Source organism: Cebus imitator, unplaced genomic scaffold (assembly GCF_001604975.1).
Source record: "Cebus imitator isolate Cc_AM_T3 unplaced genomic scaffold, Cebus_imitator-1.0 Scaffold230, whole genome shotgun sequence".
NCBI lineage: Eukaryota > Metazoa > Chordata > Mammalia > Primates > Cebidae > Cebus > Cebus imitator.
In genome coordinates this window covers 367647-385840 of record NW_016107545.1, presented here as the reverse complement: position 1 = coordinate 385840, position 18194 = coordinate 367647, and the positions used below count along the sequence as shown (strand labels likewise).

At 35.4% G+C, this 18194-nt stretch overlaps 1 protein-coding gene across 1 annotated transcript in view; it reads left to right on the top strand.

The window, feature by feature from the left end:
- The window catches only part of NOC3L (NOC3 like DNA replication regulator), a 35739-nt gene that overhangs the window by 3736 nt on the left and 13809 nt on the right, over window positions 1-18194 (top strand). The window contains exons 2-13 of the mRNA XM_017497372.2: window positions 780-909; window positions 1661-1818; window positions 2384-2440; window positions 3888-4018; window positions 6053-6214; window positions 6705-6798; window positions 8810-8985; window positions 9393-9521; window positions 12256-12387; window positions 14188-14268; window positions 14609-14709; window positions 17616-17688. Of these exons, the coding sequence (XP_017352861.1) occupies window positions 830-909; window positions 1661-1818; window positions 2384-2440; window positions 3888-4018; window positions 6053-6214; window positions 6705-6798; window positions 8810-8985; window positions 9393-9521; window positions 12256-12387; window positions 14188-14268; window positions 14609-14709; window positions 17616-17688 (1374 nt within the window). The 5' untranslated portion in view covers window positions 780-829. The remainder of the gene's footprint in view (window positions 1-779; window positions 910-1660; window positions 1819-2383; window positions 2441-3887; window positions 4019-6052; window positions 6215-6704; window positions 6799-8809; window positions 8986-9392; window positions 9522-12255; window positions 12388-14187; window positions 14269-14608; window positions 14710-17615; window positions 17689-18194) is intronic.

Genomic DNA, 18194 nt, shown 5'->3' with positions numbered 1-18194 from the left:
AAAAAAAAAAAAAGGAGATAAAGAGAACAAGACACAGAGAATGAGCAGAAAGAGAAGTTAGAATGATCTGTAGTTGGAATTTTGTTAGATGTGAGTGCCTGAAGTGTTAGAAGAAAAATAGTTGAGGATATTGGCTAGAGCGTGGTTGAAGTGATAATCTTGCAATCTAAGTGAGGGAGTGAAGATGGAACACACTGATAGATAGAAAGTGGAGTAGTCAGTGGATTGAAAGTCTGTATATTGGTCAAGGAAGAAGTGCTGTTGAAGTAACTGAGTGGGAGCTGGAAGGATAAAAGCTTGTGGTCAGAGAGAGGGGTGAGCACCAGGGTTGGAATGTGGCTATTGTAGAGGCTGGCTGAAATGGAATATAACATGAAAGTAACTGCAGATGAGAAGGAGCTGAGGGGCTAAGTCACTGGTTCTCAAATGTCCTGAAAGCCATTTCAGAGTGTGTGTAGACATTTAGTTTTTGGTTGTTACAATAACCTAGGAATGGGCATTTAGGTTGCAGGAGTCAGAGATGCTAGCATTTTTTTCCAAGCTCAGAACACTTCAGTAGGACAAAGAACTGTTTGCCTAGCTTGTCGGTAGTGCTTCCATTTAGAGACACTGGGCTCAGCTGGGGGCCATGGCTCACGCCTATAATCCCAGCACTTTGGGAAGCTGGAGTGGAAGGATTCTTCAGAAAGCGTAAGCTTTTCCTGTTGTAAACCCAAAATGCAGAGAGTTTTACATCTCCGATACTGGTTTCTAATTTTTCGTTTTTGTGTGTGGTATAGGTAAAAGGATTGAAAGGGAAGAAGAGGAAGAAGAAGCCCTTCCTTTAGATATGATGGATGAAGATGACTTACAGTTAATGAAGGACTTAGGACAAAGAGCATCTTTTCTAACAAGAGATCTTTCTTCTAGGTAATACTTCATTTGGGTTATAATCATTTATACCCACTTAATGTTAAAAACTTGGTTCTGAATTTCACTTAGGTGGTTCAAGGTATTCACCTCTGAGCACAGTGTTTACAAAGAATAAACTATTACTTAGCTTATTTCCTAAATAAAGGAAGCTCATGTATAAGACAAGCCAATTTCATTTAATGTACATCTTTCTTTTTAGTCTGAATAGTAAAGTAGAATGAATGGGGAAATAATGTTCTTAGTTTGAGGCATTGGCAGAACAGTCCAGGGTTCTTTATGGCTACAGTCTCACTTAATCCTCATTAACCTGCTAGGTAGGTCTTATTCCCATTTCCAGAGAGGAAACTGACGCTTCCTTGCAGTCACAAGTATCTGGAATTTAAACTTGGATCTTTTTAACTTCAAAGGCTATGCTATACTCTAAAGATTTTGGGAAAGCAAGAGTCACACTTGGTTCTGTGGACTGTTCTTCAAAAAGAATCTGCTGTAACTTTCACCTTTATTTTGCATCTAGAGGGAAAACTGGATGTAGCCAAAGTTTGAGTCTGTGTGTTAGGCTGTTACCTTCATTTATTCATTTGCTGTTTGAGTGCCTGCTATGTGACAGGCACTGGTCTAAGTGCTAATATATGCATACTTATTGAAGGTTGGCTGGTGGTTTAATTTTCTGTACTTTTGAAATGATAGGTCTCTAGATACCTTTTTAAATCTATTAAGACTGAAAATTGATCTTTCTTTCTCCCTGCAGTGAGCCTGTTCATGCGAAGAAACGGAAGCATGAACGCATTATAGATAAATATGAAAAAATACCAAGAACTCTGCAAACTGCACCAGAGAAGGAACTGATTCACTTGCTTCCTATTAAAGATAAAAGTGGTATAATCCCACAGACTAGAGAGAAGCCAGGTAAATCTAGTTGAACTTTTAGCCCCTCGCTGATATCATGTATTTTTTTCACTCAAAATTTAATTTTACTTTGATTTTACTTGTATCTACAAAATATTCAATTAGTCTTATGGTAAGCTTGATGATTCGGGCCAGAATTATAGATGATTATCTCAGGTATCAATTTGTACAGTGAGGACAACTGACACTACAAGGTTCAGGTGATTTTCTTTTCACTAAATTTTGTTGTTTCTAAAATTAGAACATATTAACTATTTTTGGTTAGCTTTTTCTAATGTATTTTTTTTTGTATGTGAAATAAAACGTAGAAAAGTTCAGACAGGAAAGATGTGAAGTTATATGGTTTATAACAAAGCACTTACTAATAAAACTACCATCCAGACAAGAAAAAAAATACTACTAGCTTCCAGAAACCTTCCTTGTGCTCACCTCAATCACTAATTGCTCTCTCCCCATAAAAGTAATTGCTATCCTGAGTTTTATTGTAATTACTTACTTGCATTTCTTTACAGTTTTACCACTTAAGTATATTATCACAGTTTTAATACACATGTTTTCCATATAGTTACTGATAGTAACAAAGATGAAGAGGATCAAGAAGCAGCGAGGGAACTTGAGGAAGGTAATAAGATATGTCTTTACAGTTACTAAATTGTTAATCGAGAATTACATTTTTTTGCATAATAGTGAATGTGAGTTAATTTTAGATAAAATCTGGAAGTAGATTTTGGAGTACTGCTCATTTCAAGGTCATTTTGAACATTTTTCCACATTTGAAGGCTTCACCTTGTGGAATTATTAATAGATTCTTTGTTTTTTATTATGGAAAAATTTACACAATTATATTTTAATGTCTAGGCATATGTGAAGTGTCTTGTTAATTATTACTGTTCTGAATTCCTTTTAATTGTTAGAGAAGGACCTACTTAACAAATAACCTTTTAGCTTTAAATTACAAAAGCGATTCTGTAGTATGAAGTCATTTTGGTTTGTTTTTAGTGCATTTATAATTGTATATATTTCATATAATCGAATGTTTATGAAATGTTTATGTTTATATTTATCAGTTTCTGATATCTAGGACGGTTTAATCAAAGTTGAACTGATAGTGCATTTTATTGTTTGAAACTATAGTAGTTTGGAATTTGTGACAGAACAATATGGTTAAATTTTACTTTCGCTTAGCAGACCTCATTAATAGCAAAAACAAATTACGGGTCAACTGTTTAACTGTTTTCGGAGACCTGTCATAAAACCATTACAAATTATGTTAGTGTTGATTAGATCTAGTTCCCTATGAATTTCCTAAGGTGAACATGTTTTCTGTAGCCCAAAGCTATGTAGTATTTATTAGTTTGTGTAAAGTAATATATAGAGTTGAAAATAAAGGAGAATATTCTGTACTTAAAAAACTAAATCAGATTATCCTATTTCTTAAATAATATGAAGTATTCTGGGCTTCTTAACATAGAAGCTGAGAATATGAGCTCTAGGCTGATTGTACTGGCTCATGCCTGTAATCCCAGCACTTTGGGAGGCTAAGGTGGGAGGATCTCTTGAGTCCAGGAGTTCGAGACCAGCCTGGGCCACATGGTGAAACACCGTCTTTACAAAAAATACAAAAATTAGCTGGGTATTGTGACTCACATCTATGGTCCCAGCTACTGGGGAGGCTGAGGTGGGAGGATCATTTGAGTCTGGGAGGTGGAGGCTGCAGTGAGCTGTGATAGTGCCACTGTAAATACTCCAGCCTGAGTGACCAAGTGAGACCCTGTCTCAAAAAAAAAAAAAGAAAATGAGCTCTAGAATCACACTGCCTGAGTTTGAATCCTATTTCAATTTGGTTTATGAGCTTAGCCAAGTTATTTTCTCTTCCTTTGCTTCAGTTTTCTTATGTATAAAATGAGTCTAATGATAGTATCTGTATTATTGTTGAGAAGATGATGTGTAGTAATAAATACAAAATTCTTAACTATCATCATTATTATTATTGTAGAAAATTATTTTATTAAGATTCTTGGATACTTGTAAGCAGAGGAATATGTAAGGGAACATCTAATCTGTTTTAGAGATCATTGAAGACCCTATTCGAGAGCTGACCATAGAAGAACATTTGATTGAGAGAAAGAAGAAACTACAGGAGAAGAAGATGCATATTGCAGCCTTGGCATCTGCCATATTGTCAGATCCAGAAAGTAATGTAGGTAGTATTAATTTCTTTAGGCTCTTTAAATTAGGTGTGGTGTAAATGCCTAATATGTTAAGATTCTCTTGTTACCTGTAAGCATGCACTAAAAGGAAAAACATTAACTAAACATAGTAGCTGGGTTAGAGTAAGAGAGTAGACAGAATCTTAGCTTAATGGTATGTCTGAACTTAATTTCTTTTGTAATCCTAGAAAAATTACTTAAGCTCTCTGAATCTTATTCTCCTCATCTTCATATATGAAAATATTGGACATGTTATAACTAAAAATGTTTAAGTCTATAAAGTTGTATTAGGGAGGAGGAACCTGCTTGCAAATTTGCTTGACTTACCTGTGGAGTTTTTAGAAAGGAGCATGCTACAGAGAAGTGTATGAAATTATTTCAAGAATAATTGTAAGATGAAGATATTTTAAGTGAACTAGAGCCAAAATTAAAGTGTTACTGTACCATGTGTATAGTGGTGAAAGTAGTGATAGTTATAACCCATGAACTTGAGAAATCTTAGATTTAATCTTGGCCCTGATAAGTACTGTCTGTGAGACTTTGGGTAAGTTATTTATCCAAGACTCTCATCTCTAAAAGAGAATAGTGTTTTTTTCTGAAACTTTGTGGTGAGGATTGATTTTATATGACTTTTATATTTCATCACATATGATGAAATATACATGAAGTCATATAAAATGATACTGTTATTATTGTTATGTTGGTGTCCCCAGCATACTATTATAACAAATATTTGTTTATTGAATGATATTATAGCTTACAATTTATGGAAACAAATTTCATGTGGGAATGCTTTAGAGTAGTACTTGTCCTTTTCTAATAAAGTGAGGGGAAGATCTAGAGCAGAATCAGGGAAGAGAGATTTGGAATATTTCCTATTTGTGTTCTCTCATTTAATCATTGCAAAACCGTAGGCATAAGAGTTGTTGATCTAATTTTACAGCTGGAAAATTGAGCCTTAAAAACTCAAGTGATTTGTTGCAGATTTTAACAGCCACTGAATTGGAACCCAGATCTTCTGCTCAGGAACCTGTGCTCATTTCACACAGTTTAGGGTTAGCAAATAGGTGGTGGCATATTTGTCCTACTTCCAGCTATGGTAAACATTGTTAGCTAGCCAGAGCCTTGCTTATCAAGATATTGCTCCGATAGGCAATATTAGTTTATCAAAGCAATCACATTAGTTGAAACCACCTTTTGCATTATAAAAATTGTCTTTGAAGCTTAAGTTAATGTGCTTATATGTAACCCCCGATTAATTCATGTGTATGATTGATATATTTGATTAATGTATATAAATTTTAGTATATTTTGAAAAGTGTTTTTAGAAAAATGGGACACATGTACTTTAGGAAAACCCAGCAAAAAAGAATTTCCCAAAACAGCTAAATAACAAAGTTAAACTAATTTTTTGAGGTCTATATTTTTCTAACTATATAACAAAAATATGATTACTGATATAGTTTGGATGTGTGTCCCCTCCAAATCTTATGTTGAAATGTGACCTCTGATGTTGGAGGTAGGCCTGGTGGGAGGTGTTCAGATCATGGAGGTTCAGATCATGGATGGCTTGGTGCCATCCTTGTGGTAATGAGTGAGTTCTCACTCTGGTAGTTGATGTGAAAGCTGGTTGTTTAAAAGAGGCTAGCACTTTCCCCATTTTTCCTGTGACATTCTGGCTCCCTATTTGCCTTCTGCCTTGATTGTAAGTTTCCTGAGGCCTCACTAGGAGTGGATGCTGGCACCGTGGCAGAACTATAAGCCATAATAAACCTCTTTTCTTTATAAATTACCCAGTCTCAGACATTTCTAGCAACACAAGAGTGGACTAACACAATTACCTTATAACTTTAGTGACTTATCTCTTGGTAAAGTGAACAATGTCTGGAGTTCGATGTGGCTTGACTAGACTTGGAGTCATTATGTAAGAATTCTGCTTATTTTGCGAGATGTGGGGCTGTTGTCTTTTGTTCATAATTGTTTTGCCATGATTTCTCTAGCTTTATAAGCTATTTCTTTAACAGATTAAAAAACTGAAAGAATTACGTTCTATGCTGATGGAACAAGATCCTGATGTGGCTGTTACTGTTCGAAAGCTGGTAATTGTTTCTCTGATGGAATTATTTAAAGATATTACTCCTACATATAAAATCCGGCCCCTCACAGAAGCAGAAAAATCTACTAAGGTAATTCTAGATTGCTAGATATAATTACATCTAAAATAACTAAAAATTTTGGAGAAATAGACTTTTTTTTTTTTTTTTTTTTTTTTTTNAGGCAGAGGTTTGCTCTGTCACCCAGACTGGGGTACAGTGGCACAGTTTCTGCTCACTGCAACTTCTGTCTTCCAGGTTCAAGCCTCAGCATCCCGAGTAGCTGGAATTACAGGTGCATGCCACCCTGGCTAGCTAATTTTTGTATTTTTAGTAGAGATGGGGTTTCCCCATGTTGGCTGGGCTGGTCTCAAACTCCTGACCTCAGGTGTTCCACCTGCCTCGGCCTCCCACAGTGCTGGGATTACAGGCATGAGCCACTGTGCTTGGCCCAAATGACTGCTGCATTTTTTGTTTTTTAAAAAATAGTACCGGCTGTATACTAGACACCCATATTTTATGCTAATTTTGGGGTTTTAATATTCTGATTTAAAAAAATAATTGACCTTTTTGGCTTTTTCAGATCCGAAAAGAAACCCAGAAGTTAAGAGAATTTGAAGAAGGCCTGGTTAGCCAATACAAATTTTATTTGGAAAATCTGGAACAAATGGTTAAAGGTATATTAAACATATCTTAAAAGTATGTAACATACTTGGCCTTGATGATGAAAGTGAATTCTGTACAGTGTTCTGTGTTGTGTAGTGATAGGCAGGCATAGTCAGGAGCAGAATCTAGAGTCAGACTTCCTGGGCTCAAATCCTGGCTCTACCACATACTACCTATGTGATGAGAAAATTACATAGGTTTTTTTTTTTGAGATGATGTCTCACTGTGTCACCTAGGCTGGAGTGCAGTGGCACAATCTTGGCTCACTGCAACCTCTGCCTCCTAGGTTCAAGCAGTTCTCCTCCCCCAGCCTCCTGAGTAGCTGGGACTACAGGCACATACCACACCCAGCTAATTTTTTTAGTAGAGACGGGGTTTCACCATATTGGCCAGGCTGGTCTCGAACTCCTGACCTTGTGATCCACCTGCCTCAGCCTCCCAAAGTGTAGGGATTACAGGCATGAGCCACCACCCACGCCTGGCAAAAAATTACAGTCTTTCTATGTCTTACTTTTCCTGTCTATAAAATGGAAATAATGATGTTACTTACCTCCCAGTATTGTAGGAAGTAACCGAGTTTGTAGATGGAAGGTGCTTGAAACGGTGCCTAGCATGTACAACACACTATATTTTATTAACTATTAGTATTGTTGCTGCAGTTCTTTTCTTAGTAGTTGTATTTTTGTTGACTAAAATGCATTCAACAAAATTCATTGTTATGAACAGCTGGGATTTATTCAGCTGTTTTTTATTTGGAGGCAAGGTAGTCAGGAAAGAAGGATAACTAGAGGCCAGGTGTGATGGGTCACACCTGTAACCCCAATGCTTTTGGAGGCCGAGGCAAGAGGATTGCTCCAAGCCAGGAGTTTGAGACCAGCCTGGGTAATGTAGTGAGACTCCTGTCTCTCAAAAAAAAAAAAAAAAATTAGGCATGATGACCTATGCCTATAGAGTCCCAGCTATATTTGAGATCTGAGCTGAGAGGATCACTTGAGCCCAGAAGTTTGAGCTTCCAGTGAGCTTTGATTATGCCACTGCACTGTACTGTGGGGAATAGAGTGAGACCCTGTCTCAAGTGAAATGAATAAATAAATAGAAGAATAACTAGAAATGGATATTTGCATGCTTTGAGTCAATTATTTGGCTGATAAGCTCTTCCCCCACACCCCATAACTTTACTCTTGAGTTATATGTGACGAGCATGATAAACTCTTAAACTCTTTTTCTTCAGAAAAGGAAGGATGTAGAAAAAATAGAGGTAGGAATGGGAAGATAGTTGCTTGCCTAGGCCAGGTGCTTTCATTTGGCCTGAGTGGCTCATTTATCCGGCTTATTTACTAAGGATTACCCATAGCTATCTGCTGGAACAGGACTGCTGAATCCCACTGGCCTAATAAGGGATAACGGTGGTGGAGTATAGTGGGGTGGGGGTGGGTAGTGTGGATATTGCTTCCATGTTCTGGTGTTCGAGCTCTACCCCTATTAGCATTTGTTCTTCCAGTGATAAGTCCTGGGGCTTCTCTTTTATTTTTTGAATTTCTGAACTGTTGGGAAAGCTCCTGGGAGCTTTGTGTAATCATCTCTCTCTGATAGAACTATACCAGGAGCCGCTTAATGCCATTTAAAAAAAAAATGCAGACACACTAAAAAGCAATGAAATTAATTTTAATAGTGCGTTGTATATATTCAGATTATCATTTCAACATGTAATCAATTTTAAAAATTAGCAAGATGTCTTACATTCTTATTTTTTTTAGTACTAAGTTCAAATCTGGTGATTTTATACTTACAGCATATCTTAATTTGGACTAGCCATATTTTAAATCCTCAGTTGCTGACTACATGTGGCAATTAGCAGCCTCCATATTGGATCTTTCCTAAGCACTTTGAAGTCTTTTTTTAAGGGGGGATATGTGTGTTTGTGTGTTTATGTGTCTTAAAATGTACATTGATTGTAAAAAGAAAGCCAATTTGTTTAACTTTTGACCAATGAATAAAGTAACTACATTATCTTTTGATTAGACTGGAAGCAGAGAAAGCTGAAGAAAAGTAATGTAGTTTCCTTAAAGGCATACAAAGGACTGGCAGAAGTCGCTGTGAAGAGCTTGTGTGAGCTGTTAGTGGCACTACCTCATTTTAACTTTCACAACAACATCATCGTACTGATTGTCCCACTTATGAATGACGTGTCAAAATCGGTGAGTTGCTCTAAATGGTTATTGCTGTCCTTCTTAGCAGAAAATTAAACACTGTGTGATTTCTTTTCCCCCTACAAAATTCTTTCGAAGTTATTTATTGGTAAAATAACGTCAATTTATTAAACTCTTTCTTTCTGAAGAAAATTAGCTGAACATAAGATTAGTGCAGTGGTTCACAACAGGAAGCAAATTTGTCCCCCAGGGAACATTAGGCAGTGTTTGCATACATTTTTGATTGTGTCGACTGGTGGAGATGGAGTCCAACTACTGGCATCTAGTGAAGAAAGTCCATGGAGGCTTTTAAACATCCTGGGACAGCCCCCCTACAACAAAGAATTCTCTTACCCAAAATGTCAGTAGTGCTAAAATTGAGAAACACTGGTTAAGTGTGACATTTTATTTTTCAGATATCTGAAATGTGTTGTGAAGCTGTAAAGAAACTCTTCAAACAAGATAAATTAGGCCAAGCTTCTCTTGGTGTAATTAAAGTGATTTCTGGTTTTGTGAAGGGCAGAAATTATGAAGTTAGGCCAGAGGTGAGCCTTTCTTTTTTCACTTTGTATTTTATTTGTTTTTAAATTACAAAGTTGGTTTTCAGTTGTTATGAGGAATTTATTCTTTATAACCGTATTAAGTAAAAAGTATTCAAGCTCCTTAAGTGTTTAACATGTTAACTCCTGAAATGTTTGATACTATTAACAGTTTGATATATATCCTTCCAGATGTTTTTCTTTGCAGATATAGTCATAAATGCTTACTTATATTATAAAATAAAAAATGGCTTATACTTTGAAAACTGTTCTGGAACTGTTTTCATTTTCTATATGGTGAACTTATATATAGGGTTATTCCAGTCTTTCTGATGCCTGCCAGAATATTCCATTGTGTGAATATATAGCCCCCTACTTGATGAACAGCTGTGTTTTTTGTAGATTTTTGCTGTCATAGTCATTGCTGAGAACATTTTGGCCATATTGTTTGCATATTCTGTGAATGAAATTTCTAAAGTGTAGATGCTGGATCCAACAGTAACCACATATACAAACTCAAATTGTCTTTCAAAAACATCTTATCACTGTGTTCCTGCTAGGGATATGAGTGTCAGTTCCCCACTACCTGCTCAGAATGTTACTATTTAATTTTTGTTAGTCTGGTAAGTGAAAAGTTTGTGTGTGTGTGTGTGTGTGTGTGTGTGTGTGTGTGTGTATGTATTTGTATGTACATACATACAAACATTTTTAAATGCTTGTTAGTTTTTCTGTTAAAGCAATTGCCTTAATGACTTGTGATAATTTTTTAGTATCTGTTCATTTTAATAAATATCTGCTATGTGCCAGGCACTTTTTTAGGTCCTGGGAATAAAATAGTAGCAAAAGAACCAAAACTATGTGTTTGTGGAGCTTGCATTACATAGTAAGCATATTAACTCTTTTTTTACATAGGTGGCAGATTTTTCTCTTTTTTACTCTGCCTTTTAATTTTGTATTGAGCCTAATATTAGAGGCTATATTTTTGATATGCACATGGCCTCCTCAATCCAGATTTATAGATTCTCTTTAAGATTTTTAATTTAATTTTCATATTTAAATATTGAAGCCATTGATGTCTTTGTGTGTGTGGTATGACTACAGATTTAATATCTGTGTTTAATATATGTAATGAATACATATTTTTGTATAGCCTAATGCATATTATTTATATTATTATGTATGTATTCAAAATAATTTGACAGCCAGTTATTTCATCACTATTTTTTTCTGCTGATATAAAATGCTGCTTAATTATTGTGTTATATCTATAGTATATTTAGTTATCTGGTACAATAATACTAATCAGAATGGGTATGATTGATAAGACATGACTATTCTTTTTTCTCCAAAATATTCTTCTTTATTTCTGTATATTACTCCAGACAATTTAGAATCAGTTTTTCACTTCCTTCTCTCAAAATGGTCCACACAGAGAATCTGATTAGAATTGATTCAATGTATTGATTAGTTTGGAAGAATTAAAATGTTTACAGAATTGATTTTTTTTCTATTCAAGAATATCATATCTTGCCATTTATTTAAGACTTCTTTTATGTTCTAAGTGAAATTTTATAGTTTTCTTCATTGGGGTCTTAGACATTTTAATTTGTTTTTAGTAATGTAGTTTTGGGTGTTAAGCTATTCTACTGTTTTATTCCCAGATTTCACAGTTTTCCTTTGGCATCAGATCTCTTTTTATTTTTTTAAAACTGATCGTTTCAGTTGAATTGCTAGAATTATAAATATTGAATGAAAGTAACAGAACATATTTAGTATCTTTACTCAGAATTGTAGAGCAATCAGATAATGCTTGAACAGGAAACTCAGCCATAGGAAAACTCGTTAACTTTCATGATGCTAGAATAAAAACTACATCCTTTAATTTAGAGTTATTTTTCGTTGGTAGGTGATATTTTGAGCACCATACAGTACCTACAAAATATTCAGAGTTGATCTTTCTGATACCTAGAATGACTTCAGGTTCACTCTTTATGCCTGCAGTTACTCCTTTTTGCCCTGTAATTCCAAATACTCAGCTTTCTTCTAAATGTGCATATTGGAACATCAAAATAGTACAAACCTGTAGTTCTCAAGGTTTTGTTGCAGGAATGCTGCTGTGCCTGCAGGAGGTCAGTAAGGTGATTTCATCCAGAGAAGTGTAGCATTTTAAACCCCTTTTGTTCCAAGTGTTTGAGTATGAAAAGGTTGCAGTATCGCACAAAACACTGGTTTCCAAATTAGTTTCTGAATTTTTCAAGGGCTTAAAGCAGTAGTTTTTAATTTTGTCCCTGGAACAGCATCAGCTGGGAATTAGAATTCAAATCCTGGGGCTCAACTCAGACCTACTGAATCAGAAACTCTGGAAATAGGGCCCAGCAATTTGTGTATCTTCTTCTCCCATACTGGTCCAAACCTTTTTCTGGCCTATTTTCTCTTTGTCATCCTATTGGCCAATGCCCAATAATGTGTTCTCTCTCCCTCATACCCACTAAACTGCAAAGAAAGTTTTGTATATTTAGCTAGTATTTGCTAGTGTCCTTTTTGTATATTTGCTCCTGTCCTCCAAGTTATTGAATATAGCATACAGGTAAAAGAACTTTGTGTAAAATGTTATAAAAGATGTTTGAAAGTTTTTTTGCATGAGTGAGGGAAATAACATTGTTAAATACTTTTCTACGTAAAGTGTTTGAGAGTAGTAGAAATATTCAGCTGTATATTTGTGTTTTTTTTTCAATATTAGATGTTAAAAACATTTTTATGCCTAAGAATCAAGGAAGTAGAAGTGAAAAAAGATACAGAAGACATTAATAAACCAAAAAAATTTATGACTTTCAAAGAAAAGAGAAAGACTCTATCAAGAATGCAGAGAAAGGTTTGATTTATTTCCCCTTTTGTTTCATTTAAATTTTCTGTTTATTTGATCTTAGATTAAAATTATAGGCATAGATAAAAATCATAGTTAAATCGTAAATATGAAAGTTTTGAAATACATCATTTAGAGAATTTTATCTTTTCCCAGTTACTGCAAAAAAATGTTTTCTTATATCAGTTTTAACTGGTAATGATTGGCAAGGAGAGCAGTAGATGAAAAGATATTTTTGCCATGCTGGCTTTTATCCTTTGGCTTTTTAGATCAATTTAGAATTGTGATACGCAGATTCCTTCCTTAACAGAAAAGATTCATTCACGTCAAGTTGGCAGCAAAGTGAGTTTATGTTAATTGAATCTTGTTTCTTTATTGGTTTATATTTTAAACCGGGGTTGAAATTTCAGCCTCTAGTTTATTTACTGAAACTCTGGAAACGTTCTTTTTTTTTTTTTTTAGAAATGGGGCAAATAATAGTACCTACCTTACAGGTTAATTGTGCAGTTTAAAGGAGATGATGTAATATAAAACACTTGGTAGGCTTTATAAACATTAGTTGTTACTACCACCATCATCACTATTACTGTTATCATCACATCTCAGAACATTTCTGAACAGTTTATTAGAGTTATCAAGTTGTTTGTAAAAACAAAAGTAATTTCTGGGGATATTCATCTTTGAATGGGTCTCATTTTGAAAACTTTATGGAAGTGTCAAAACAGACTTAGTAGTTGTGAACAAAAGAGATAAATATTTTAACTATTTATGTCATATTGTCCTAATGCTGACTGGATAGCTCTGTTAGGAATAGCATGTATATAGATGTGGTGGTGGAGAAACAAAGACCAGTAAGAACATGGCAGCTATTTTAACAAGTTCTCATGAGAGAAGGATACTATTTCTCAGTTTCCTCTGCCTCAGGCAGCTTAGAAATTGTTGTTTATGCTGGGCACTATGGCTCACGCCTGTAATCCCAGTACTTTTGGAGATTGAGGTGGGCAGATCACGAGGTCAGGAGTTTGAGACCAGCCTGACCAATATGGTGAAACCCTGTCTCTACTAAAAATTGAAAAATTGGCCGGGCATGATGGTGGGTGCCTATAATCCCAGCTACTCAGGAGGCTGAGGTGGGAGAATGCTTAAACCCGGGAGGTGAAGATTGCAGTGAGCTGACATCGTAACACTGCACTCCTGCCTGGGCAACAGAGTGATCCCATCTCAAAAAAACCGTAAAAAGAAATTGTTGTTTACTGGTTGTACAGCATTAGGAAGGAGAAGAAAAATGAACTTTTATTGAATTTCTTTATAGTATCTGGTTTTATGCATTGTATGTAAATGTGTTGGGGAAATATTCTTGGTCACTGGCTCCCATGTTATAGGTGATTTAACCCTAGGCATTATTTTTGGGCTCAACATGTTCTTTCCTTTCTTTTTTGAAAAACTTTAATTGAAATTATAGAAAATGATAGCATATCTCAGATATCCACCATTCAGAATGAGCAAATATTAATAGATTAAGCATAATTTTTTTTTTCTGGAAAAGAAGGAAACCATAGGTGAAAGAGTAGGAATTTCTTTTGTTTCTCTCTCCAATCTCATTCTTCTGCCTTCCTCCCAGGAGACACCATCTTTAATTTGGTTTGTGTATACTTCCTGTCCATGATTCTCTCCTTTTGTTTATATTTGCATTCACAGACAATATGTGGTATTACTGTATGTGTTTTATGACATTTACATATTCTGCCTCTGCTTTTTTCACTCTGTGGTATATACTCTTAGATTTTTTGTTTTTCAATCTCTTTTCAGTGGAAGAAAGCAGAAGAGAAACTAGAGCGAGAGCTTCGAGAGGCAGAAGCTTCAGAGAGTACTGAGAAAAAACTTAAATTGGTAGGCAGTTGCACATTATGTTATGCTTTGAAAATGAGTTATTTAAACTAGAAATTTATTGTGTTAGCTTGTTAGCTGTATAATTTTGGTTTCTTTCATGAGGCTTAGATGTGTGACTTTTGTGATGTGCAGGAAACTATAATGTGATCAGTGCTAATTTTATGAAATCACAGGATGTATATCCTTATACATCCTGTTTTGTTAAAAATTCCAAAGACTGCATTGTGGGGAGGGATGGGTAGGGAAAAAGAAGTTTAAGCTGTTGAAGTTATAGTTATCTTCACTCAGGAGAAGGCACACTAGGTTATCCTAAAGTCATTTTGTCTGTCTTCTCTGCCAGCACACAGAGACTCTGAATATTGTGTTTGTAACCTACTTCAGAATATTGAAGAAGGCCCAGAGGTCACCTCTCCTGCCAGCAGTTCTGGAAGGTCTTGCCAAGTAAGGGCTATGTAGGTTGAAACCTTTTAGATTCTTTCTAAATGGGAAAGACCAAAGAATTTTATAGGTTTCACTAATGATGGCTGATTATCCTCAGTTCTCATTCTTTTTCTATTTTCATCAAGCTGTTCATAACAGTGGGTTTTTTTGGTTTTCAAACCTTTTATTTTTAAAATCTCCTTTACCAACTCCTTCCTTCTGCCTACTAACTTCTAGGTGTGCCTAAGATTAAGTCTGTCAGTTCTTGACACTTTTGCACTGGGTAGTCAATTGCCCATTATCATAGTTTGAGTGTATCATGCAGATGACTCTTAAGTCTATTTTAACCTGGCTGTACATCATTTCTCTGGTTCCATGTAATCTATTTCTGCTAAGATAGATCTTTTTGTGTATTCACTTAAAACTAATGGCCTTGTCAGGATATGAGCTAGAGTAAGGGTTATGGTTGTTATGATAGCGCTCCACAATTTTTTGAGGTGGTATCCTATGGAACATTGCTGTTAGGTAGAAATACAATGTGAACTTACATCTGTAATTTGAAATTTTCTGTTAGCCACGTTAAAAAGGTAAAGAAACAGCTAAAATTAATTTTTATATATTTTACCGGATTTATCTAAAGAATTTTAACACAGTATTAAACATTAATTAGATGTTTGGTGTTTTTTAAATAACGTCTCTTTGAATACTGTTGTTATATTTTACACTTACATCTTCATTTGTATTAACTACATTTTAAGTGCCTAGTAGCCACATGTGGCTAGTGACTACCATTGTTGGGCAGTACAGCTTTAGGAATAGTGTTGGAAATACGACTGATAGCTAGAAGATACAGAAAAGGCAAGTTCTGTTCATCATAAGGAATTACTTTCTAATAACTGGAGCTAATTGGCAATGCTATGCATTTCCTTATATGGCAATATGGTCCTTGTGGTTCAAAGAGAGACTGGTCAAAGAAGGGATTATTCTTACATCGTGTAGGACCTGTTGTTTTTGTTTTTGTTTTTAAATAGAGACGAGGTCTCACCATATTGCCCAGGCTGATCTTGAACTCCTGAGTGATCCTCCAGCCTTGACCTCACAAAGTGCTAGAATTATAGGCCACCACACCCGGCCCAGCTATTTGCTTTTTTAATGACCAATTCCTTTATTTAAAAAAGTTTAAAAAATAATAAATGCTCATTTACAAAATTTAAATGCATCAAAAGAATGTAAAATTTAAAATTGCACGCCTCCTCTTCTGTATATGTTTGTAGGTCCGTCTGCCTGCCATCTGCCATCTTTTTTCTTTTTTTTTTGAGATAGAGTCTTGACCCGTTGCCCAGGCTGGAGTGCAATGGCACGATCTTGGTTCACTGCAACTTCCGCTCCCAGGTTCAAGCGATTCTCCTGCCTCAGTCTCCCAAGTAGCTGGGATTGCAGGCATGTACCACCATGCCCAGCTAATTTTTTTTAATCTGTAGTAGAGATGGGGTTTCACTACATTGGCCACGCTGGTCTCAAATTCCTGACCTCGTGATCCACCTGTCTCAGCCTCCTGAAGTTCTAGGATTATAGGTGTGAGCCACCATACCTGGCCTTTTAAAAAATTTTTAAGAGAAGGAGTCTTGCTCTCTTGCCCAGGCTGGATTGCAGTGGCATAATCTGAGCTAACTGCAAACTCCACCTCCTAGGTTTAAGTGATCTCCTGCCTCAGCCTCCCAAGTAGCTGGGACTACAGGCATGTGCCACCATTCCTGGGTAATTTTTGTATTTTTAGTAGAGACAGGGTTTCCCCATGTTGGCCAGGCTGGTTTCAAACTCCTGACCTCAGGTAATCTACCTGCCTCGGCCTCCCAAAGTGCTGGGATTACAGGCATGAGCCATTGTGCCCGGCCTGCCAGCCATCTTTTATGCAAATGGAATCCCTGTTTAGTGTCCTGTAACTTGCTTTTTTTTTTGTTTTGTAAACGTTACTTTTGGTACCTTTCCTTTAACACATACATATCACTTAATTTAAAAAAAATTTATAATATATGGTACTTTATTTGGTCAGTCTCCTATTGGCCCTGGAAGTGTGTGTGTTTGTGTGTGTGTGTGTGTGTGTGTGTGTATGTGTATGTGTATATATGTGTGTATCTTCATGCATGTGTGTGCATGTATTGCCAGATCAAAGGGTATGCTCATTTTAAGTTTTGATGAATAATTACCAAATTGCTTCTTCAGAAAGTTGTACCAATACACATGGAATATATCGCTCATAAGGTCTTTTATTGTTCTAAGATTTACATAGGTCAAAGACTTCTCGCTAATATTGAAGACATGTCCTGACTTTAACCTACTTCAGGATCTAATATAGTATATGGAGTAACTCTCGAATTTAGCAGCTCATATGATTCTTCTTCTTTAACCTCATTGGGTGGTCTTAATTATTTCTACAAATAGAGGCCCAGGACAGCACTAGGATCATGCAGGTAATTACAAGCAGAGCCTGAACTAGATACTAGGTCCAGTATTCTTTCCATTTTATCCTTAAAGCTGTCATGAGGTCCATATTCTTGTAAATAGCATCCTCGTCTTTATTCCCACCACCTGTTTTCTTAGAAGCTGATCTCACTGAATACCTAGTAAACTTTCTACAGGAAGTTGTTTGCTTCTATTAATTTCTTTCTCAGGGCAGAAGGATTTTTGAAATATTTTTAGTCTGTTCAGTGCCTTATATGTTCCTATTAAGTTTAGCGTTCAGTGGTGCATGAATTATTGAAGAGGCCAATATGAATTAATGAAAAGTATTAATATCGCCATCTCTTTCATAGCTAACATTTTGAAATAAAGAATATTAAAAATGCAGTTTTAATGTCAAACTTAATTTATACTAACTTTATTTCAGCTTTTAGTTCATTGATTAACTAAGTTTTGTTTGATTCCAGGTTTGCTCACCTTATAAATGTGGAGTTTTTTGATGATTTATTAGTAGTTCTTCATACTCTCATTGAGTCTGGTGTAAGTGTTAATACATTACTTTTTAAAAGATATAAATAGTAATTGCTATTTAAAAATTTTTTTTGTCAGGTTTATTGAGATATGTTTTGTATACAGTAAAACTCACCCCTTTTAGATATACAGTTTATGAATTTTGACAAAGGCCTATGATTATATGATTACCACCACAAGATGTTGAACATTTTCAACCATTAGAGAGTTTTAAGCAGGAGGGTTACCTGACCTGTTTCCTTTTTTTTTTAATTGATGCATAATAGATGTATATGGTTTCAGGGTATATGTGATAATTTAATATATTCATATAATGTAGTTTGTAAAGATTTTACTTGGGGTATCAGTCACCTTAAATATATGTCTTTATGTGACAACCATTCACATTCTTCCCTTCTAGCTATTTAAAAATATATAATAGATTATTGTAAACTATAGTCACCCTATGGATCTGTCTCATACTAGGTTATCTTAAAGATAACCTTTATAGGTTTTTTTTTTTTTTTTTTTTTTTT